The sequence below is a fragment of the Lithobates pipiens genome, unplaced genomic scaffold (assembly GCF_037356315.1).
Source record: "Lithobates pipiens isolate NorthernLeopardFrog02 unplaced genomic scaffold, aLitPip1_a1.2 Scaffold_23, whole genome shotgun sequence".
Classification (NCBI taxonomy): Eukaryota; Metazoa; Chordata; class Amphibia; order Anura; family Ranidae; genus Lithobates; species Lithobates pipiens.
In genome coordinates, this window is record NW_027507785.1 from 41,836,781 (window position 1) to 41,860,603 (window position 23,823).

Genomic DNA, 23,823 nt, shown 5'->3' on the forward strand with positions numbered 1-23,823 from the left:
TTTCTGGCTCTATAATCATACAGAGGGCCAAGAGGGAGCAGATTTATTTTTATGGTTAAAGTGGTTGTAAACCATTCCATAAACCCAGAGATGTGACTGGCCTCAGATGATGTTTATATCAGATGAGGTTAAAAAGATTCTACTACATAAGTTGTATCCGTCTATATGCTGTCTTCTCTTCTCCAAACCTGTTAAAAGTGCTGAATGTATAAAGCTTGTCTGAGCTGTCATAAAAAAGGGGACAGAGAGCTGAAGTTACACTCTGCAGAGCACACTGAGATCTCCTAGAGCGGATTGGAGGGAAAGGAAGGGGAGGGAAAGGAAGGGGAGGGAAAGGAAGGGGAGGGAAAGGAAGGGGAGGGAAGGGGAGGGGAGGGAAAGGGAAAGGAAGGGAAAGGAAGGGGAAGGGAAGGGAAAGGGGAGGGTTAAGGGAACCCCCCCCCCCCCCTTCACACAGCACACAGGAACAAAGCGGAGGCTGTCAACCAGCTGGAGGTCCTTTTTGTTTCTCTTGGTGTCAGGAAAACCTGTCAGAGGCGATTCTTGCTGATAGCAGAGGAATGAAGTAGCAGACAGAAATTAAACTTAGTGCTCTGGATTTAGACAAGTACACACTATAGAGGGATACGCTGTGTTCATATTTCATGTCTGAGGTTTACAACCACTTTAATGCACTTATTTTTTAATAAACATGTAGCACAGCCCACATATTGTATTCTCCAGCTCAGACATGAGATTAAATAAATCACATTTTTCCAAGTTAGAATTCACATATTGGTTTGTCTAATATTTTTATCAGCCGCAAATGATAGAAAGAACTTTTTTAATCTGACAAAAACTACCACATGTACATCTTTTGTTATCTCACCTATAAAAGAGCATATGGTAGGTTACATTGACTGTTGTTGATCATGGTTCTAAACCATCCAGGCCAGGGGTCTCCCAACAGGATAGAATTGCTGTTACAACAACAGGGCACTACTCCTCCTACTGACACCAATGATGGGGCACTACTCCTCCCATTGACACCAATGATGGGGCACTACTCCTCCCACTGACACCAATGATGGGGCACTACGCCACCCACTGACACCAATGATGGGGCACTACGCCACCCACTGACACCAATGATGGGGCACTACTCCTCCCACTGACACCAATGATGGGGCACTACTCCTCCCACTGACACCAATGATGGGGCACTACTCCACCCACTGACACCAATGATGGGGCACTACGCCACCCACTGACACCAATGATGGGGCACTACGCCACCCACTGACACCAATGATGGGGCACTACGCCACCCACTGACACCAATGATGGGGCACTACGCCACCCACTGACACCAATGATGGGGCACTACTCCTCTCACTGACACCAATGATGGGGCACTACTCCTCCCATTGACACCAATGATGGGGCACTACTCCTCCCACTGACACCAATGATGGGGCACTACGCCACCCACTGACACCAATGATGGGGCACTACGCCACCCACTGACACCAATGATGGGGCACTACGCCACCCACTGACACCAATGATGGGGCACTACGCCACCCACTGACACCAATGATGGGGCACTACTCCTCCCATTGACACCAATGATGGGGCACTACTCCTCCCACTGACACCAATGATGGGGCACTACGCCACCCACTGACACCAATGATGGGGCACTACGCCACCCACTGACACCAATGATGGGGCACTACGCCACCCACTGACACCAATGATGGGGCACTACTCCACCCACTGACACCAATGATGGGGCACTACTCCTCCCACTGACACCAATGATGGGGCACTACTCCTCCCACTGACACCAATGATGGGGCACTACTCCTCCCACTGACACCAATGATGGGGCACTACGCCACCCACTGACACCAATGATGGGGCACTACACCACCCACTGACACCAATGATGGGGCACTACGCCACCCACTGACACCAATGATGCACTGTTTATTCCCACTGTCACCAGGACAATATCTACTCCCAATGGCCACAGTCCAGCCCCCCTCAAGTCTAAAGGACTTTAAACTGTTCTTTTGTTTAGAAAGTTTGGGGAACCCTGATCTAGACTCACATACACCCCCCTCTCCTTCTTGATCTGTATGTGTGTGTGTATATATATATATATATATATATATATATATATATATATATATATATATATATATATATATATATATATATATACACACACACACACACACACACACACACACACACACATATATATATTTATATTTATATACACACACACTGTATATGCTAGTTTAGGCTTGCATTCACACCTCAGCGTGAGCATTTACAGAAGCGTTTGGGGCATTTTCTTCAGACATATCCAGCCTTAAACTAAACTAACTCCTAGGAGGAGATGGTTGTTTGGGCTTGAAAAATGCAAATTTTCCGGCATTTTTTTTTTTTTTAGGTGATCCTATAGAAGTCTATGAGGCCAAAAACACTCGACTTCTTCTAAAGTAGCTCAATTACCTTTCTGAGCTTCAAGCAATCAGCTACAACTACCCGAGCCCTCGGATATGTGAATAGGCACAATCTAAGAAGCATGGGGATTTCAGTTGAACTTTTAAAGCTTCAAGCTACAAGCTAAAGCTCAACTTTTTTTTTCTGTATGAAAGTAGAAAAAGTAGGTAAATCCTAAGTTTTTTTCTATATTAATCATTGTATTCTCCTTCATTATGGTCCAGCTTCCTTGCCCTCCATCGGAAACAACCTTGAGAACTTAGTTTTCCATTTCTAACTGGAATATAGAATTAAGTCCCGAAAAATCTACGAAAAATGAAAGTAAAGAGAACGGCCAATATATGCTGAGCTTGCCAACAATTTAGGTTTGAAAACGAGCTGAAGAGTCAGCAAAGCAGATGAACTGAATATTGTGATGGGAAGTGTGCAGACTGACCTCGGCCTAGGCCTGGATGTGAGGGCAACACATGAAAAGGAAAAGAGGTGTTTTATGAGGACGGAGATGCTGATGTCAGCAAAAATGGTAACAATAAAATCAGAGAACAACCAAAGCAAAAGGTCTACATGAGCAGCATATGCAGACAGTGGTTAGCATGCTTCCCCTGCAGCTGACCGTCTCCTCTAATATGGCATACTCTAACCGATCCCCAATCTCCCATCGCTGCAAGGAGAACACCTAGAGCAGAGATATGCAATTAGCGGACCTCCAGCTGTGGCAGAACTACAAGTCCCATGAGGCATTGCAAGACTCTGACAGACACAAGCATGACACCCAGAGGCAAAGGCATGATGGGACTTGTAGTTTTGCAACAGATGGAGGTCCGCTAATTGCATATCCCTGACCTAGAGTATTCTCCAGTGCTGAATGGTGTAAGATCTTACCAGGACATCCCTGCCCTGCTCTATGACCATTTTTAGGCTGGGCTATTAGCAGTTAAAGTGGAAATTGCCTCTCCCAATTAACATTGATTACTTTTAAATCCTCATGCTGCTAGCACTGGTAAAACAATAGGAAAATATATCATACTTGTTTTAAACTTTTTTATTTTTTTTTTACATTTCTTCAGTTTCTTCCTGGTTTCTTGCCTAGGCAAATGATATCACACATCCCAGGAATCTTCAGGAGGAGAGGAGACGTTCTCTCAGCTAAGCACACTCTACTGAATGCAACCTTGATCTACAGTGAGGGAAACATTTGTTTGACCCCATTCTGATTTTGTATGTGTTTGCCCACTGATCAGTCTATAGTTTTAATGGTAGGTTTATTTTAACAGTGAGAGACAGAATAACAAAAATATCCAGAAAAAACGCATTTAAAAAAAGTTATAAATTGATTTGGATTTTAATGAGTGAAATAAGTATTTGATCCCCAATCAGCAAGATTTATGGCTCCCTGAGATTTGGAGCACTCCCTTAAAGGGAGTAAATAAATTAAAAAAAGACACCTGTCCACAGAAGCAATCATCCAGATTCCAATCTCTCCACCATGGCCAAGACCAAAGAGCTGTCCAAGGATGTCAGAGACAAGATTGTAGACCTACACAAGGCTGGAATGGACCATTGCCAAGCAGCTTGCTGAGAGGGTGACAACAGTTGGTACAATTCTACACAAATAGAAGAAAAACAAAATAGCTGTCGATCTCCCTCGGTTTGGGGCTCCCTGCAAGATCTCACCTTGTGGAGTTTAAACGATCATGAGAACAGTGAGGAATCAGCCCAGAACTACACAGGAGAATCTTGTCAATGATCTCAAGGCAGCTGGGACCATAGTCACCAAGAAACGATTGGTAACACAATACGCTGTGAAAGACTGAAATCCTGCAGCCTGCAAGGGTCCCCCTGCTCAAGAAAGCGCATGTATAGGCCCGTCTGAAGTTTGCTAAAGAACATCTGAATGTTTCAGAGGAGAACTGGGTGAAAGTGTTGTGGTCAGATGAGACCAAAATCAAGCTCTTTGGCCTTAACTCAACTAGCTGTATTTGGAGGAGGAGGAGGAATGCTGCCTATGACTCCAAGACCACCATCCCCACCATCAAACATGCTGGTGGAAACATTATGCTTTGGGGGCGTTTATCTGCTAAGGGGACAATTTCACCGCTTCAAAGGGATGATGATGGATGGGCCATGTGCCGTCAAATCTTGGGTGAGAACCTCCTTCCCTCAGTCAAGCATTGAAAATGGATGGGTATTCCAGCATGACAATGACCCAAAACACAGCCCAGGCACCAAAGGAGTGGCTCAAGAAGAAGCACATTAAGGTCCTGGAGTGGCCTAGCCAGTCTCCAGACCTTAATCCCATAGAAAATACGTGAAGGGAGCTGAAGGTTTGCGTTACCAAACATCAGCCTAACAACTTGGTGAGGATCTGCAAATAGGAGTGGGACAAAATCCCTCCTGAGATTTGTGCAAACCTGGTGGCCAACTACAAGAAATGTCTGACCCTCTGATTGCCTACAAGGGTTTTGCCACCAAGTGCCAAGACATGTTTTGCTAAGAGGTCAAATACTTATTTCACTCATTAAAATGCAAATCAATTCATAAAACTTTTTTGAAATGCATTTTTTGGGATATTTTTGTGGTTCTTTTGTAGCTCACTGTTAAAAATAAACTTACCATTAAATTTAAAGACTGATCATTTGTCAGTGGGCAAATTTACAAAATCAGTAGGGAATCAAATACTTTTTTCCCCTCCCTGTATTTAAAAGAAAGGTATTGTGCTGTGTGTTGTGAATAGATTCTAAGCAGGAGCTCAAGCAGGCTATTCACAGCATAGCATTAAATCAACAGTTTTCAAATCCCTCCTCTACCGTGCCACTTGCAGGCTGCATATATGTTAAACATATTATTTACTATATATAACATCTCCTTGATTATAATAGATAAAGTAAACAATAAAACTCCATTCCCTGTAAGGCACGTCAATTACAACCTTTAACAAGATTAGACAAGCTTTACTTCCTCCTTTGATGGAGATAAAAGTGCAGCTGTAGGTCTCGGCACACCAGGGACACCGTGCCTTTTTTTTTTTTCCAGAACATACCATTCATTACAGACGTGTTTAATAAACAGCCATGTCTCGCTCTGTGTTATGTAGAGGTCTAAAGAATGTAAACAAGACAGGGGAAGGAGTATGAGATTTCCATCATCACCGCCGCCGCCGCTAATCAACGCAATCCACGACTCTTCATTGTCTAACTCCGCATTACACGGAATAGGCCCCCTAAGCCCACGTACACACGGTCGGAGATTTTGCCAACCAAATCCGTCGGATTTAGTCCGACGGATTGTGTCCGAAACTGTTGCATACACACGGTCGGGCCAAGTTGGCGAAAAATCCGATCTTTCAGAACGTGATGATGTAATTTCGTTACGATGGGACTACATTCAGGCTAGTAGCCAATAGCTTTGATGTAGGAATTTGATCTGAGCATGCGTGGCATTTGGTCCGATGAAAATGCTATACACATGATCGGATTTGGTCCGACCGGCCCAGTTGGTCGGGAAATATTTCCAACATGTTGGAAAATTGGGTCGGACGGAGATTCGGACGGAATCAGTCCGATGCATACCACACACAGTCGGATTATCTGACGACACGGTCCGATAAGACGCATTCCGACAGATTCTCCGACCGTGTGTACAGGGGCTTAGACTGCTCACATGATACGATCGTTCTTAAGCCCCATACACACAATCAGAAATTCTGCCAGCAAAAGTCCGATGTGAGCTTTTGGTCAGAAATTCCAACCATCGGACCAAGCTCCATCGGACTTTTGCTGGCAGAATTCCAGCCAGCAAAAGATTGAGAGAAGGTTCTCTATTTTTCGGGCGGAAAAAGTTCCGATCGGAAATTCCGATCGTCTTTACAATTTCCAACGTGCAAAACTCCTACACACGCTCGGAAACAATTCGACGCATGCTCAGAAGCATTGAACTTCATTTGCTCGGCTCGTCGCCGTGTTGTACGTCACCGCGTTCTTGACAGTCAAAAGATTCACAGAACTTTCTTGTGACCGTGTGTATGCAAGACGAGCTTGAGTGGAATTCCGTTGGAAAAACCATCCAAGATTTTTCCGACAGGAACTCGTGTGTACGGGGCATTACAGTTCTCATTTCCAAAGTCTATAGAGACACAATACAAAAAGTACAAATTCATAGATTTCTTTATGCCAAAAAAGCAAAATAATAAAATAGTCGTCACACATTACAGTCTTCTCATATCTATTCCACATTCCAATAAAGTGGACTTGGCACCAAAAATATTTTTGTATGCTAAATGAGGACCTTGCTGTAAATCACCTACTTGACGCCCATGACGTAATTCTGCGGTGCCGTTTATAAACAGCATTGAAGAAAAAGACTTTTACCTACAATACGATAATAAGGATGTGCCTAAAGACCAATTTAACCACTTAAAGAAGTAAACCCCCCTATCGTTTTCAGCCAAGGAAGCTGCCATCTTGGCCACTGTTTAATCTACAACTGCTATGGTGCTGCACATGTGATCAGTTATGACACCAGCCATTGGATGGTTTGACAGTCTGGTTGAGCGCACAGCCAATGGGAGAGTTACATTTCTGTCAGGTGCTGGAAATTTAAGTGTTATATGGATGGGCTTACTTCTGCTTTAACCACTTCAATACCAGGCACTCCCCCCCCCCCCCTCCCTTTCTGCCCAGGGCAATTTTTAGCTTTCAGCGCTGTCACACTTTGAATGACAATTGTGCAGTCATACTACTCAAACTAAATTTTTATAATTTTCTTCCCACAAATAGAGCTTTCTTTTGGTGGTACTTGATCACCTCTACAGTTTTAAATTTTTGCGATATATAAAACGCAAAAAACAGCGTCAATTTTGAAAAAAATCTATAAAAATTAATGGGCACTGATAGGCAGCACTTATAGACAGCACTGGCGGCTCTGACAGGTGGCACTGGATAGGCAGCACTGATGAGGAGCTAGTGACAGGCATCACTGATTGGCATTTTTTTGGGCACTGTTGTGGGCACTGATCTGTACATTCATGGGCACTAACAGGCTTTATAGAGGGGGACAGGCAGGCAGGTGACGGGCATTGATTGGCAGCTAATGGGCACATTTTGATGGGGGCTATGCTGATAATCAATGTGCTGATTTTCAGCACAGACCCCCCCCCCCTCTGACAGGGAGAGCTGCCGATCGTCTCCCTGTCAGCGTGAACCGACGAAAGCCGCAAAGATCGTGATTGGTCACAGCTGATCACGTGGTATGAAGCGACTGTCAGAGGCTTCATACCACGATCGGAGTTGCAGTGTTCTAGACTGACAAACAGCACCTCTGATCGCTGCGCTGCTTGCCCCCCGCGGACACGTGCCGGCTAGGTTATCCTGATCACATCAAATGACGTCCGTTCAGGATAACTAAACCACTTTGCTGCCATCATTTTGCTACACGGCGGGCGGCAAGTGGTTAAGCACCGGAAGGATTTGCCAGGCCATTTTGCGTGATACGGCGCTGCGTAGCTTTAACTGACAATTGCACGGTTGCGCGCCGTTGTACCCAAACAAAAATTTATCATCCCCATTCTGGCTCTCTGAGGAGCAATTGCGGGTGGCCGGCAGACATCGCAGGCCCCCTGGCCACGCAAATCGGTTCCAGGGTCGCATGCCCCCTATAGCCCTTAAAAGCGCCCGCCGTACAGCTACGGCGATTCGCGCAGAAGAGCCAACTTGCGCGACTGGTCGGCAAGTAGTTAAAGCAGAATTGAATCTAAAACCAGAAATGTCATATACTGCAGCTTACCAATCATGTGGTGGGTGCAGTAGTTTTTTTTTTTTTTTTAGGCTTTTCTCCCTCCGTTTTCACCTGCTGATCTAGCCAGAACCATACTTCCTATATTAGGCTCGGTTCACACTGCCGCAACCTGAAAGTCACATCACTTGCATTGCAACTTTGCCAGGTGACTTCCAGGTGACTTGAGTACTACTTGATGTGACCTGAAGCGACTTTCAGGGAATGCCCGGGTAATCTTCCTGTAATGTCAGATCCAAATCACATCAATATAGAGGAGGATCCCACTTGGAGGCGACGTCCATTAAAGTCTATGAAACTAAAGATATGTTGGTATTGCGCTGCCCCTATATTAAATAACCCTCCGAGGGTGATAAGTATAATGCCTAGTTACACAAATCAATAGTGTAATATAAAAATATATATATAAATGTCTACTAAATAATATCAAAAAGTTCAAAGTGCTACATTAAATAAAATAAAATAAACACACCACAGAGGTGATAGAATCCAAATATATGAAAATCAAGTGAACAAAGGTAAGTTACTAAAAACAGTCTCTTAAAAAAAATACTATTTTGATAAAGTGCAGAGAAAATACAGAAAAAAAATAAAAGTAAACGCACTACAGAGTCAATTGAAAACCTCCACGGAAACACAACTGCTTCAATTGAGTGCACAGCCAAAAAACAGTGAATTTAGAATTTTGCGAATCCCTCCTTGCTATAGGTAAGGGGCCCCTGCCCACTAAAGTGTGATCACAGCGGGATTAAGCACTGGGAGATCCGCACCTCAGTTGAATTTGCACAAGTTTGCACAAAGCACTTGCACTTAAAAGGAGACTGTTGTTTATTTATGGACTTGTATATTTATATCTTTTTATTTTTTATGGATTTCAATATGAATATTTAAAGCGGGAGTTCGCCGGGACTCCGCGTTTTTTTTTTTTTTTTTAAAAGCCAGCAGCTACAAATACGGCAGCTGCTGACTTTTAAAATAGTGACACTTACCTGTCCAGCGCGCCCGCGATGTCGGCACCCGAAGCCGATCTGTAGATCGTTTCTCGGGTGCTGCCGCCGCCATCTTGGGTATGGGAATCAGGAAGTGGAGCCTTTCGGCTTCATTTCCCGGTTCCCTACTGCGCATGCGCGACCCGCGCTGCGCAATAAGGATGGTCCCAGCTGCCTCTGAGATCTGTGTGTTTTCCCAGCAGGCAGCGGGGCACTTGCGGAAAGGGGCGGGCACTTGCGGAAAGGGGCGTAATATACGCCCCTTTCCGCAGAGAGCTATCCCGGAAGTGGGTGCAGTTACCTGTACTGTACAGGTATCTGTACCCCCCTCCCCCCTGAAAGGTGCCAATTGTGACGCCGGAGGGGGGGGGAGGGTTCCGATGAGCGGAAGGTCCACTTTAGGGTGGACCTCCGCTTTAATCTATAGAGGCCGGATTCATTCTGATATAACGTATGTTACAGCCGGCTCTGTAGTGCGTTTACTACTATATATATTTTTTGTTTCATTCTAAAGTTTATTTCCATGTGATCAGGAGAGGGTACCCTCTTTTTGGTCTAGCTATACTCTCTTATTTTCTTGTATATCATTTGTTTATTATTAGGGTGGTTCGCTTATATCACCTCTGGAGAGTGTTTACTTATTTGCACATTTATAAGACGCACTTGGCACTTTATGATCAATTCACTGTGTTTTGGCTTTGCACTCAATTGAAGCAGTTGTGTTTCCGTGGAGGTTTTCAATTGACTCTGTAGTGTGTTTACTTTTTTTTTTTTTTTTTTTCCTGCATTTTCTCTGCACTTTATCAAAATAGTAATTTTTTTAAGAGACTGTTTTTAGTAACTTACCTTTGTTCACTTGATTTTCATTTATTTGGATTCTATCACCTCTGTGGTGTGTTTATTTTATTTAATGTAGCACTTTTTGATATTATTTAGTAGACATTTATATATATATATATTTTTATATTAAACTATTGATTTGTGTAACTAGGCATTATACTTATCACCCTCGGAGGGTTATTTAATATAGGGGTAGCGCAATACCAACATATCTTTAGTTTCATATTAAGTGGATACGGCGTGATCCATTCCGGTAGTAGCAGCAGCCCCCGACATTTGATAGATCACCAGTGGTAGCGCAGGAATAAAACACTATCATTAATGTCTATGGGCACAAGTCGGATAGACGTCGCCTTGAAGTAGTACAGAAACCTTTTTTAAAGTCGGAGTGACTTCCATAGTGCTAATTAAGACAGTTCTCATTGGCCAACATAGGATTTGACAAGTCATGTGACTTGGGGTCTCACAAGTCGGATCCAAAGTCGCGGCAATGTCAACCAAGCCTTATGCTGGCCATACACACACAGAATTTCGGACGAAGACTGATTGTTTTCAGAAAGATCATTTAACAATTTTGCCGTTAGTGGACCCCAACTTTACCAACGATTTTGACTGTGGGCCTGACTATTGTCGATGGATCCAAAGCAAAAACTTCCAACTAAAGTGTATTTGTGTATGTTTTAATCAAAACAATAAGAATATTCTGGCTTGCATAATTTATATATGTTTTTATTGTTATCCAACGGAAACGGCGATCATGGAAACAAATTTATTCTGTCAGTTAGTGGGCAATTCGCATTCGACCGACAAATAATCGTTCAATCTGAAAACGGCAGGGAATTCTGTGCGTGTATGGTCCGCATTAGAGTGCCCCAACTCTGGATGAAGGAGCACAGAGGGCATATTTTGGACAGCAGGATTGTCAGTCCGGGGGGAGAAGTGTGTTAGTTGCACTAGCTACTTGTTTTTGCTACAACCAGTTTGTGTACAACTGTGAGCGGCTGCATGCTATCTTTTAGGTGGGTGGTCATTGGGTAGTAAAAGCTGCCCATTTTTACCACCTCCCGACCTCCCACCCAAAAGATAGCATGCACCCGCTCACTGTCGTACACAAACTGTGGTGGCAGCAAAAATTATACATTGTTGCCTTCGGCGGGCAATACCACTGCCAAATGTGGACCACAAGTAAGTAGGGCCACACTGCAAACATGGCCAAACACTTGCAGAGTCACAATTAGATAAAAATCTCACATTCAGTTGAAAAAAATAAAATAAAAACCACACAGGTATTCCGGAAGAAGAAGTATTACCCGACAGCCTCCGTTCTACCATCCTCGGAAGAGTGATCCACCGCAAATAGCTTTCAGAGGGGTGACAAGTGTTGCTGTCCATGTGAACAAGCCCTTAAAGGGCCACACCAGTAGTGTGTTTGTTTTTTTGTTTTTTTATTTAAGCCGCAGGCAGCCAGTCAGCTATCATTTTCTAAGGCTCCATGCACACTGGACATTAAAATAATGTTATAAAAACAGCAGTAGCTTTGCAGTGAGTCTTTCAAAGTTTTTTTAATGTTTTTGAAATAGCGTTTATTAGCATTTTTCCGTGTATTTTAATTTTTTTTTGTTCAATGGATCAAAAATGTTAAAAAAACACTGATTAGCCAAGTTTTTGAGTGTTTGCCGTTTTTTTTGGTCAGAAAAGCGACTCCTAAACGCGATTTTATGGCGTTCAGAAAACAGCCCATAAACTCCACTGCTGATGTCCAACAACGTCCATGTGTGCATGGATGCATAAGCCCCGTACACACGATCGGACTTTCCGACAACAAAACTGTGGAATTTTTGTCTGAAAGGCGTTGGCTCCAACTTGTCTTGCATACACACGGTCACTCAAATGTTGGCCAACAATTACAAACATAGTGACACACTACGTGGTTTTTCAGCTCTTTGGCGCCACACTTTGGTCTCCTTCTGCTAATTTTGTGTTAGTAGAAGTTTGGCGAGTGTTGACTTGCGTTTTTCTTTTTGTGTTTTTCATTTCGCACTTTTCAGTTTGTTTCTGAACGGCCGTTCATCAACCAGACATGTTGTGGAATCGGAGGGCATAACGTGTTATTTATTATTGGCCTTGGAGTTATTGCTTTGACATTATTTTTTGGTTGAATAATGATTTGATTTGGTATATTTTCTATATTTTTGGATGTATAGAATACACTTTTTGGTTAAGTTCTATTGGCAGATAGCATGTCTAATTTTTATTTGAATTTTTTAATTCACAATAAAAAAAAAAAAATTTTAAATGTGTAGAATAATACTTGGCTATGTGTTTTACTTCAAATGACAGTTTGGGAGTAGGCAGTTACATTTTAAAAAATACAATATAAAATTGACAAGGGACACCAACATAGTTGTATCTTTGATCTTTCAAACTACTGGATAATGGTGCTTGCACAAAAAAAAAAAAAAAAAAAAAATTATTCTTGATATCACTAGAAAAAAAAAGCCTTTGAAAATTCGTTTGCAATAATCCATCAGAATCACCAGCAAAGCAGCTTCATTATTATCCTATTAAAGAAGAAGAGACTTGTGCGCTGCATTTGGAGATTTCATAATTTACAGCGTCGCAAATGTTAATTCTCCATTACGAACGCGAGTTTACAAGACCGACCGCTTCCGAGCATGCGCGTTTGTATTTTGGACTTTTGCCCGATGGACTTGTGTACACACGCTCGGAAGATCCGACAACAGACATTTGTTGGTGGAAAATTTTAAGACAGAAAGTCCGACAACAATTGTCCGATGGAGCGTACACACGGTCGGATTTTCCACCAACAGCCTGACATCCAACATTTCCCGTCAGAAAATCCGATCGTGTGTACGGGGCTATAGGATAACAGAGGGGAGTTTACAGGCCGTTAAAAAATAAAAAACGCCCAAACTCTCCACAAACGGCCGTTTATGAGTTCCAGTGTCCTAATGGTCAGTCACCTCGGTCTACATATTTCCTCCGTGATCTATGGTCTCTGAAGAAGCATGAGAGCTTTCTATATGGCGAGGTGACAGGAAGAGCCTCGGGGCAGAACAAACAATATGGATTCCTATAACAGTGATTAAGCCTCACATTCTACAGCAGAACATGACAGCGGCAGACACAGGATCTCCCGCTGCATGTTGGGCCAGCAGTAAATACTTGGCATTCCTGCACAGATCGTGTGCGCGGCCTCTCGTGTTTTGCTGCACATCCGCTTCCAGTGTCAGGGTGCCAAGTCAACATCCACATTGAAGGACTGAGGACTGAGGGACCGCACAGCTGTGCTTCCTCTGCCTGAGAACACAAGGGACGTTTACTAAAAAGTTGAAGCAACTTTCTTGTTGCAATTTTATTTTTAATTTTTTTAAGCATATTTGAGTAATTTGCAGTTTCTGTTACATTATTCTTCTATTTATTTGCATCCCCTTAAAGCGGTTGTAAACCTCAGACATAAAATATGAACAAAGCATATCCCTCTATAGTGCGTACTTGTCTCAATTCACAGCACCAAGTGTCATTTCTGTCTGCTGCTTCGTTCCTCTGCTATCAGCATGAATCACCACTCACAAGTTTTCCTGACACCAAGAGAAAAAATGGTGACAAGGGACAGATCTCCAGCAGATTGACAGGGTTTGGGGCCAAGCCCAACCACTGCATAACAACCCCACACCAAAATCCCCCTCCACCAAATGATTTGGACCAGTGCACAAAGCAAGGTCCATAAAGACATGGATAAGAGAGTTTGAGGTGGAGTAACTTGACTGCCCTGCACAGAGTCCTGACCTCAACCCGACAGGACACCTTTGGGATGAGTTAGAGAGGAGACTACGAGCCAGGCCTTCTCGTCCAACATCAGTGCCTGACCTCACAAATGCACTTCTGGAAGAATGGTCAAACATTCCCATAGACACGCTCCTAAACCTTGTGGACGGCCTTCCCAGAAGAGTTGAAGCTGTTATAGCTGCAAAGGGTGTGCCAACTCAATATTGAACCCTACAGACTAAGACTGGGAAGTCATTAAAGTTCATGTGTGTGTGTAAAGGCAGGTGTCCCAATACTTTTGGTAATACAGTGTATGTGAGTTAGGACCTTAGATTGTAAGCTCCTTGAACGCAGGGACTGATGTGAATGTAATAAAACATAAAAATGTAACATAATAATATAAAAATGTAATATAATAATGTAAAGCACTTCGTAAATTGACAGCGCTATACAAGCACCTGTGATAAATAATAAATACATTTGCGAGTACATATGATGCAAAGATCTAGTGTATGCACACGGCAGGGGATGCCAGACAAGTGAACACACAATTACACAGCTGTCAGCATCCATGATGGACAAGCGGTAATTAATTCCCCGTCACCCCGACCTCTGCAATCTTTCCAATTAAAGAGCCCATCTTAGGAGCGCGCTCCCCCCCCCCACGATCGTGGTCACCCTGGAAAATCGATTATATGAAATGTCATCTGTACACTCCTCCGTGGCATGGCCTGGTCACACCACGATCTCTGGCCTTGTGAAAGTTGGGATTCGATTTTTTGTTTTCCCTTTTAGAAAAACCTTTTGCAGTGGTGACCTCCTACTGACTTCATACCCAGCAAGCCCAGATACACAGAGAGGACTGGCAGAGAATGAGCTAGAACAGGAAAATAAAACAGTAAAAAACGCTGAAAGACAGAAAAAATAAATGCTTTCAAGGCGTTAGGATTGTTATTACTTACAGCCAATTCAATTCCTTTTCTGCGTACACAATCCTCGCCCCTCCAATACTGAAATATTTTCTCTAGGCGACAAACCTCACCCCACTGATACACGCTGCACGATTCTGGCCAAAATGAGAATCACGATTTTTTTGCTTAGAATAAAAAGATCATGATTCTCGCAACGTAAAATCTTTCACATTATATAACAAAAAAAAAAAAAAAAAAAAAAAAAAAAATCGGGCTAACTTTACTGCTTAGTTTTATTTCTTTTTTTAATTCATTAAAAGTAATTTTTTCAAAAAAAAATGCATTTGAAAGACCACTGCGCAAATACAGTGTGACATAAAATATTGCAATAACAACCATTTTACTCTCTAGGGTCTCTACTAAAAAAATATATATGTGTTTGGGGGTTTAAAGTAATTTTCTAGCAAAAAAAAAAAAAAATATGATTTCAACTTGAAACCAACAAATGTCAAAAAAGGTTTAGTGTTTAAACTTTCCTCTTTTTTTTTTTAAATTCATTAAAGTAATTTTTCCCCCAAAAAAATTGAAAGATCGCTGCGCAAATACAGTGTGACATAAAATATTGCAACAACTTGAAACCAACAAATGTAGAAAAAAGGTTTAGTGTTTTAAGTGGTTAAACTTTCCTCATTAAAGGCCTCTTTCACACGGGGCGGATCAGTAATGATCCACCCCGTGATGATCCGCTCGCTCAGCGGGGATCGCTCCGTTGTCCCCGCTGAGCCGGCGGCGGACAGGGCGGTCTCCGCACACTGTGCGGGGACCGCCCTGTCAGATCTCCGCTCTCCTCTATGGGGATCGGACGAGCACGGACCGTCTGTCCGTGTTCATCCGATCCGCTCTGCAGACGGATAGAAAAATAGGATTTTCCTCCGTCTGCAGAATCGGACAGTTGCGGAGGCGGACAATAGCGGGTGTCTGCGGATGTTCATCCGCAGACACCCGCTGTACCATAGGGATGCATGTATGTCCGTATTTCATCCGCAAACGGATGGATGAAATACGGACATATCATCTGCATGTGTGAAAGGGGCCTTACACACAGAAGTCTATTCCTTTGACAAATTGTTACAATGTTTATACTTAAGTTCCACTGCTAAAGAATGTTGTGATTATTGTCAGACTGCCTGTTTTTTGTTTTTTTCTTCCTTTCTTCTGAGGGTTGTGGCTTCAGAAGAGCAGAGAAAATTTGCATATTAAGAATCAAATCGCAACGGGAAAAAAATAAAATAAAATAAAATTTAAAAAAAAAAAAACATCTTAAATATCTCTATGTGCAATGGTAACTATAAACAACCAACTATATGGTTAGGGAGCAAAATATCTAATCCACTCTGAGAATAACAGACAGAAGAGATATACTGTATATATTAGAGGGGATATATACTGTATATATTATTGGAGATATACTGTATAAACTATTGAAGATATACTGTACTTTATATACTATTAGATGATATATACTGTATATACTATTAGAGGTTATATACTGTATATAATATTAGAGGAGAGATATACTATATATACTATTAGAGAGCTATACTGTATATACTATTAGAGGGGATATACTGTATATACTATTAGAGGGGATATACTTTATATACCATTAGAGGAGAGATATAGTGTATATACTATTAGAGGAGAGATATAGTGTATATACTATTAGAGGGGATATACTGTATATACTATTAGAGGGGATATACTTTATATACCATTAGAGGAGAGATATAGTGTATATACTATTAGAGGAGAGATATACTGTATATACCATTAGAGGAGAGATATAGTGTATATACTATTAGAGGAGAGATTATACTATTAAATGGTCAATCTGGTAAATATCAGACTCATTAACTTTAACCCCATTTTGTTACTGGCCGATTACTATTTTCATAATCGATTTGTTGTCGATTAATTGATTAGTTGTTTCAGCCCTAGTTTGAATAACCCCTTTCAGTGCATGCAGCTATATTCTCCCTCCCCTATCTAATTGGTTGGCGCAGAGATACCTTTACTTAATTTGCAATTTTAGTTAATTTGACAACCTAGTCAAATTAACTAATTTAGTAACATTGTCCATGAAATGGACAATGTTGGCAAATTAAAACAGTACTTATAGTTGATTTGACAACGTTGTCAATTTTATGGGGAAAGGTCTAACTTTTTTCTACATATTGAGAAGTTTATTGTTACCAAATAATACACAAGATAAAAAAAAGCTTCTTAATATACAGTTGAGGTCATAAGTTTACATACCCTGGCAGAATTTATGATTCCTTGGCCATTTTTCAGAGAATATGAATGATAATACAAAAACCCTTCTTTCACTCATGGTTCGTGTTTGGCTGAAGCCATTTATTATCAATCATCTGTGTTTACACTTTTTAAATCATAATGACAAACCCAAATGACCCTGATCAAAAGTTTACATACCCCAGTTCCTAATACCCTGTATTGCCCCCTTTAACATCAATGACAGCTTGAAGTCTTTTGTGGTATTTGTGTAGGAGGCTCTTTATCTTCTCAGATGGTAAAGCTGCCCATTCCTCTTGGCAAAAAGCCTCCAGTTCCTGGAATTTCTTGGGCTGTCTTGTATGAAAGGCACGTTTTGAGATCTCCCCAGAGTGGTCAATGATATTGAGGTCAGGAGACTGAGAGGCCACTCCAGAACCTTCACTTTATTCTGCTGTAGTCAATGACAGGTCAACTTGGCCTTGTGTTTTGGATCATTGTCATGTTGGAATGTCCAAGTACGTCCCATGTGCAGCTTCCTGGCTGATGAATGCAAATGTTCCTCCAGTATTTCTTGATAACATACTGCATTCATCTTGCCAACAATTTTGACCAAATTTTCTGTGCCTTTGTAGCTCACACATCCCCAAAACATCAGCGATCCACCTCCGTGTTTCACAGTAGGAATGGTGGACCTTTCATCATAGGCCTTGTTGACTCCTCTCCAAATGTAGTGTTTATGGTTGTGGCCAAAAAGCTCAACTGTGGTCTCCTCACTCCAAATGACTTTGTGCCAGAAGGTTTGAGGCTTATTGTAAGCGGGATACTTTGTGGCATTTGCATAGTAATTGCTTTCTTCTGGTGACTCGACCATGCAGCCCATCTTTCTTCAAGTGCCTCCTTATTGTGCATCTTAAAACAGCCCCACCTCATGTTTTCAGAGAGTCCTGTATTTCACCTGAAGTTATTTGTGGGTTTTTCTTTGCATCCCGAACAATTTTCCTGGCAGTTCTGGCTGAAATTTTAGTTGGTCTACCTGACCATGGTTTGGTTTCAATAGAACCCCTCATTTTCCACTTCTTGATTAGAGTTTGGCATTCTCAATTCTTTGGATATCTTTTTATATCCCTTTCCTGTTTTATACAGTTCAACTACCTTTTCCCGCAGATCCTTTGACTATTCTTTTGCTTTCCCCATAACTCAGTATCCAGAAACGTCAGTGCAGCACTGGATGAAAGATGCAAGGGTCTGTCAGGAGTCCAGACACAAATTGACCTTTTATACACACACACTAATTACAAGCAAATATATCACAGGTGAGGATGGTTACCTTTAATAGCCATTCAAACCCCTTTGTGTCAACTTGTATGCATGTTATCAGGCCAAAATCACCAGGGTATGTAAACTTTTGATCAGGGTCATTTGGGTAGTTTCTGTTGTGATTATGCTTTAAAAAGAGTAAACACAGTTGATTGATAATAAATGGCTTTAGCCAAACACTAACCATGAGTGAAAGAAATGTTTTTGTGTTATCATTTATATTCTCTGAAAAATGGCCAAGAAATCAAATTCTGCCAGGGTATGTAAACTTATGAGCATAACTGTTTAGTAAACATTTAAATACCACCACCTTTCACTATAAAAATGACAACGCTGTCAAATCAACTAAAGGTACTTTTTAGTTAATTTGACAATGCCAATTTTATGGATGTTACTAAATTAGTTAATTTGACAAATGTTGTATTTTTTTTTTTTTTTTTTCTCAAGTACCTTTTAGTTGGTTTGACAATGTTGTCAATTTTATAGTGGAAGGTGGTGGTATCTAAATCTTTGCTATATATTGAGAATTTTTTTCCTCTTGGATTATTTGGCAACAAAAAAAAAACACATTTAGAATTTTTATCACACCACTTGGGTAATGTCCAATACCTTATTTCCCAGATGGTTCTTTACCTATTGGGTTTTATTATTTGCTGTTTGTTCTAAGGTAAATAATCCCACACAATATTTAGGGTGAGTCAGTGGATTCCAAATTATACTCCCTTTTCCTTGCTTGGCGTTAGCCACATTAATATGACTCCCACCAAAACTGATCACACATTCCAATTTAAACTCTGGTCCTCCCCTTTGAGCAATGGTCTCAAACTGGCAGCCCTCCAGCTGTTGCAAAACTACAAGTACCATCATGCCTCTGCCTGTGGGAGTCATGCTTATAACTGTCAGCCTTGCAATGCCTCATGGGACTTGTAGTTTCACAACAGCTGGAGGGCCACAAGTTTGAGACCCCTGCCTTTGAGGATCACATAACCAAGGGCCTAAACTCTGGTCCTCCCCTTTGAGCAATGGTCTCAAACTGGTGGCCCTCCAGCTGTTGCCAAACTACAAATCCCATAATGCCTCTGCTTGTGGGAGTCATGCTTGTAACTATCAGCCTTGCAATGCCTCATGGGACTTGTAGTTTCGCAACAGCTGGAGGGCCGCCAGTATGAGACCCCTGGCCTAGGCCTTCAGATATCTGGTCAGTAGGGACGAGTTCAGGAGTGTCCAACAAAAATAAAGAAAAAATCCCGAGCTACCTAAGCTATCTCACCAGAAATCTGTCCAAGATGACAACCAATGATGAGTGTCAGACGCATTCCTTGCAGCAACACAATTAAATGCCCTTTGTAGACATGCGGCTGTAGGGCAAGCCTCCACTATCTATGAATGGAAAGATAGGTGGGTTCGGACTCTGAAACCCTAGCAGTCAGCACTGGAGAAAGTTTGGAGATGGAAAGATATTTCAGCACATTTATCACTAATCCATTCCAGGAAGACCGTTATCTGAGCACTGGTCCACATACAGTAAGTGTGTACATGTTCTGATCCATCAGCCAATCAAATGTAGCAGTATGCATTTAGACTGAGGAAACAAGAGATTGTGCACAAATGCTACAGATGGTGTGGAACCCAGGACACACACACTACAGAGCATTATGGTAACGTCCGAAGGAATCCCTATTAAAAGAATTGGCATGATCTAAATGTTAATTATTACCCAGATGTCTTTCAGCAATACTGTAGTAAAGTTATAGACCTCTACTTCCAGACGCCAATGGGATTACACAGGGATTTACTATACAATGAAATACCATCATGTATGATCCTTGCCCTGTTCCAACGACACTTCTGTATCCATCAAAAGAATTTCATGAAAGGTCTGTACACTAAACCACATCATCTGTGAACATGCTTCCCAATTACAGCACAACCCCAGCCACACGTCTTCCTCTTAGTTCTGGATATGGCGAGGGGTTAGACCAGTGATTCTCAACCAGGGTTCCTCCAAAAGGTTGCTAGGGGCTCCGTCAGCATTGGGCAATTTCTGTCTCTCAGATAAGTTGTCACTGACACCATTGATCTTTTTAGCCATCTGTAAGGAGGTAATTCTTCCCAATGACCGAAGTTGCAAGGACCATTTTTCCCACTGACCATCACACTAATGTATAATGAGTTGATTTCTACTTTTTTCTAATTCTATTCCAGTGAGTAGATTTCTAATTTTTAGCAGGGGTTCCCTGAGACCAGAGAACTATTTAAGGGTTCCTCTGTGTTGAAAAGGTTGAGAAAGGCTGGGTTAGACCTTCTGCTAAGTTTTGTTGCTGCACCTAAAAAGAAGGACTTAGGCTACGTTCATACTCCCGCGATCTGATTTTCACTATGATTATGCAATACAACTGGGATGCAACATGGATGTGGTTTGCAATTTCAATGGGGCCAAAATCACTCTGGAATCACACTCAAAGTAGTACAAGAATCTTTTTCCAAAGCCACACCATGCTGATTTGCATTGATGTGAATCATACCCAGTCTCTCTGGTAAGGCAGTATAGCCGGCCCTCCTGTAGTGGGCCTGAGCCTCATCGGTTCAAAAAGGGGGCCCAGGCACCTGTCACGCAGCAGGGATGGCTATACTGCCTTATTGCCGACACTGATCCTTTTGAGACTCTCCCTGCATCGCTGCCATCTTCTCCTCCCCTATCTTTGGCCACACTGCAGGGTAATCAGTTCCAGTTTTTCCTTTTCCTCGCAGCGCTGCCAGCTGTAAAATTTACAGGCCTTTTCCTTTCCTGAACACAGTGAGCAAATAGGTACTAATCGCTCACTGTGTTCATTCAGCACTGAAGCATCGTTTATGATTACACAGGGATTTACGACGTTTACGATGCTTCAGTTTGTGAATGAACAGGAAGCCTCCGAGTGGTTGCTATTCATTCACAAATTAATTCATTCATTCAGCCAATGGCTCCTGCTGCTATCAATCTGTCCAATAAGGAGAGTGACAACAGCTGGAGACGCTGTGCTCGTGCACATCCCTGGATCGAATCAGGTGTAGGTAAGAAAAGGGGCGGGTGCTGCAGCTCAGAAAGTTTTTCACCTTATAGGGGTTGTTTTATTTTAATGCATTGGCTAAGACACAGCAGCGGTGCCCTTGGCTTCCTCTAATGTCAAAGTCAGTTAGCCAATCAGGAGAGAGGGGGAAGGCGGGCCAGAACCACAGCTACGTTTCTGAATGGACACAAAGATCTGCAGCTTGGTTTGGGTGCCCCCACAGCAAACTGCTTGCTGTGGGGGCACTCAACAGCAGGGAAGGGTGAGGAGCCCTGAAGAGGGACCCAAGAAGAGGAGGATCCGGGCTGCTCTGGCCAAATCCACTGCAACACAACAGGTAAGTGTAACATTTTCGTTATTTTTAACGAAAGAAACAACCAGACTTTACAATCACTTTAATGCATAGAATGCATTGAGGTGAAACACCTTAAGGCTTTACAACCACTTTAAAATATTAAGTAGAAGATGATATCCACCAAATTTCATCAAGATCCGTGATGGATATATGCACCAGTGAACCTCAACCAAAAATATGCACTCAGCAGAAACGAGACATGAACAGGCTCCAATGAGAAATCTTTAGGTCGGTTTTCCCTGGTTTACCACATTGGCAACAAGGATTCCTTCTTCCAGAAAGCAACAAACTAAGTGCAAGAAAGCTCACCAACCAGGAGCCCAAGAAGCTTTTTAGTGTAGTATTAAAATACATGTCTATATAATATACAAATTTATTGGTTGATACACACATACTTAAAGCGGAGGTCCACTGCAAGAATTAAAAGCTAGCAGCTGCACATACTTAACAACCGGACACTTACCTGTCCTGGAGTACAGAGATGTCGGCACCGCAGCTCATGTTTCCATCAGCCGTCGGGTGCATGCCGCCTCCATTGCCTTTCGGCTTCACTCCAGGATCCCTACTGAGCATGCACGAGGCTCCACTCCTCTCTGGCCTGGTGACAGGGGAAGGAGGAGGGAGCCCCAGCCATGACGTCAATACCCGCGGCTGAGGTTCCCGGAAGTGGGGAAAGCATATCTGTGAAAGACAGGTATTTCCCCCCCCCCGCCCCGCCCTCCTCCGAAAGGTGCAAAAATGTGGCACCGGACGTGTACAATGAGCGGAAGTTCCACTTTTGGGTGAAACTCCACTTTAAATGTATCATATTAGTTTATATCCTTCAGAAGTATCAGATTACACAGACAATGTATATATTGTGTTTATCCTTTTCTAATCACGTTTTATTGTGAATTCAATACCATCCATCTTTGTATCTTTATACAATAAAAAGTTTGTAAACAAAAAAGAAAAAAACATGTATTGTGTGCTGCAGCACTTAAAACAAGCCAAACAAACTTACAACGGTAACGCTCCAAACACAAGGACGCGGTGACCTGAAGTTAGCACATAGGCCCCTCCCAACGCGTTTCATGCGCACACACATTATGAAGGTATACGCCTCCAGCTGATGTCTGTGACCAATCCCTTAAACTGCCAGCCAGAAAAAAAAAAAACTTAAAACTGGAAATTTTCAAGTCACAATATTAATGAAGGGCCGCATAACCACAAATACCAATATCGCCATTTTGAAATAGGTCCGACGCATTACTAATCAGTGCCTGGGTAAAAGGCTAGCAAATTACGGCCCAAAGCCCGGAAATAACAGCGCCAACATATTAATGGAGAACACAAGTGCCGGGCAAAGAATGAGACAAACATGTAAATATAAATCCACAATATAAAAGAATCCATCCGTAGTGGCTAATATTGCCTGCTCAGGTTTTCTTTTTTTATTAATTACCTTTAGTTCCACTTTAAATAGTTTCATCTAGTGATCCTAAAGCGAGGCACAGCAAGAGCTCGGCCGGCCGGCCGGCAGGAAAGACAGGAGGAAATGCCACCGACAGTTTCTGGAGCTCGCTTAAAACTAACTGTTCTTCCAAAATAAAGCAGAAGGGGGGGGGAGGGGGGTGGAGGAATTCACTGTTGGAAACGGCCCTTACCTCATATCTTCCAGAAGATCGCATTCCGCCTGGTGCTTGGCTTGCAGCTTTGTCATCTGTTCGGCCTGAATGTTCTTCAGCTCCTGTGTAACTTTCACCTGAAACCAATGGGAGAATGCATATTATTACAAAATGTGTCCCCATGCCAGCACTCCTCATCTAGACACAGGAGCTGACACTCTCTCCCTCAGAGAGGTGACGAAAGCATCCACCACCCATATACTGCGTGTGATACTAACATCACAGCTCAACACCAAGGAAGAGATGAAGAAAAAGAACACTTGGGAATGTAAGAAATATTAATATAACTGATGATGCATGATAAACCTAATTACATCCGGGTCA

At 42.3% G+C, this 23,823-nt stretch overlaps 1 protein-coding gene across 4 annotated transcripts in view; it reads right to left on the reverse strand.

Annotated features, from left to right (window-relative positions):
• FCHSD2 (FCH and double SH3 domains 2) overlaps positions 1-23,823 on the reverse strand; it is a 342,693-nt gene that overhangs the window by 290,959 nt on the left and 27,911 nt on the right. For all 4 annotated transcript variants that reach the window (XM_077451465.1, XM_077451462.1, XM_077451463.1 and 1 more), the window contains exon 2: positions 23,479-23,576. In XM_077451465.1, the coding sequence (XP_077307591.1) occupies positions 23,479-23,576 (98 nt within the window). The remainder of the gene's footprint in view (positions 1-23,478; positions 23,577-23,823) is intronic.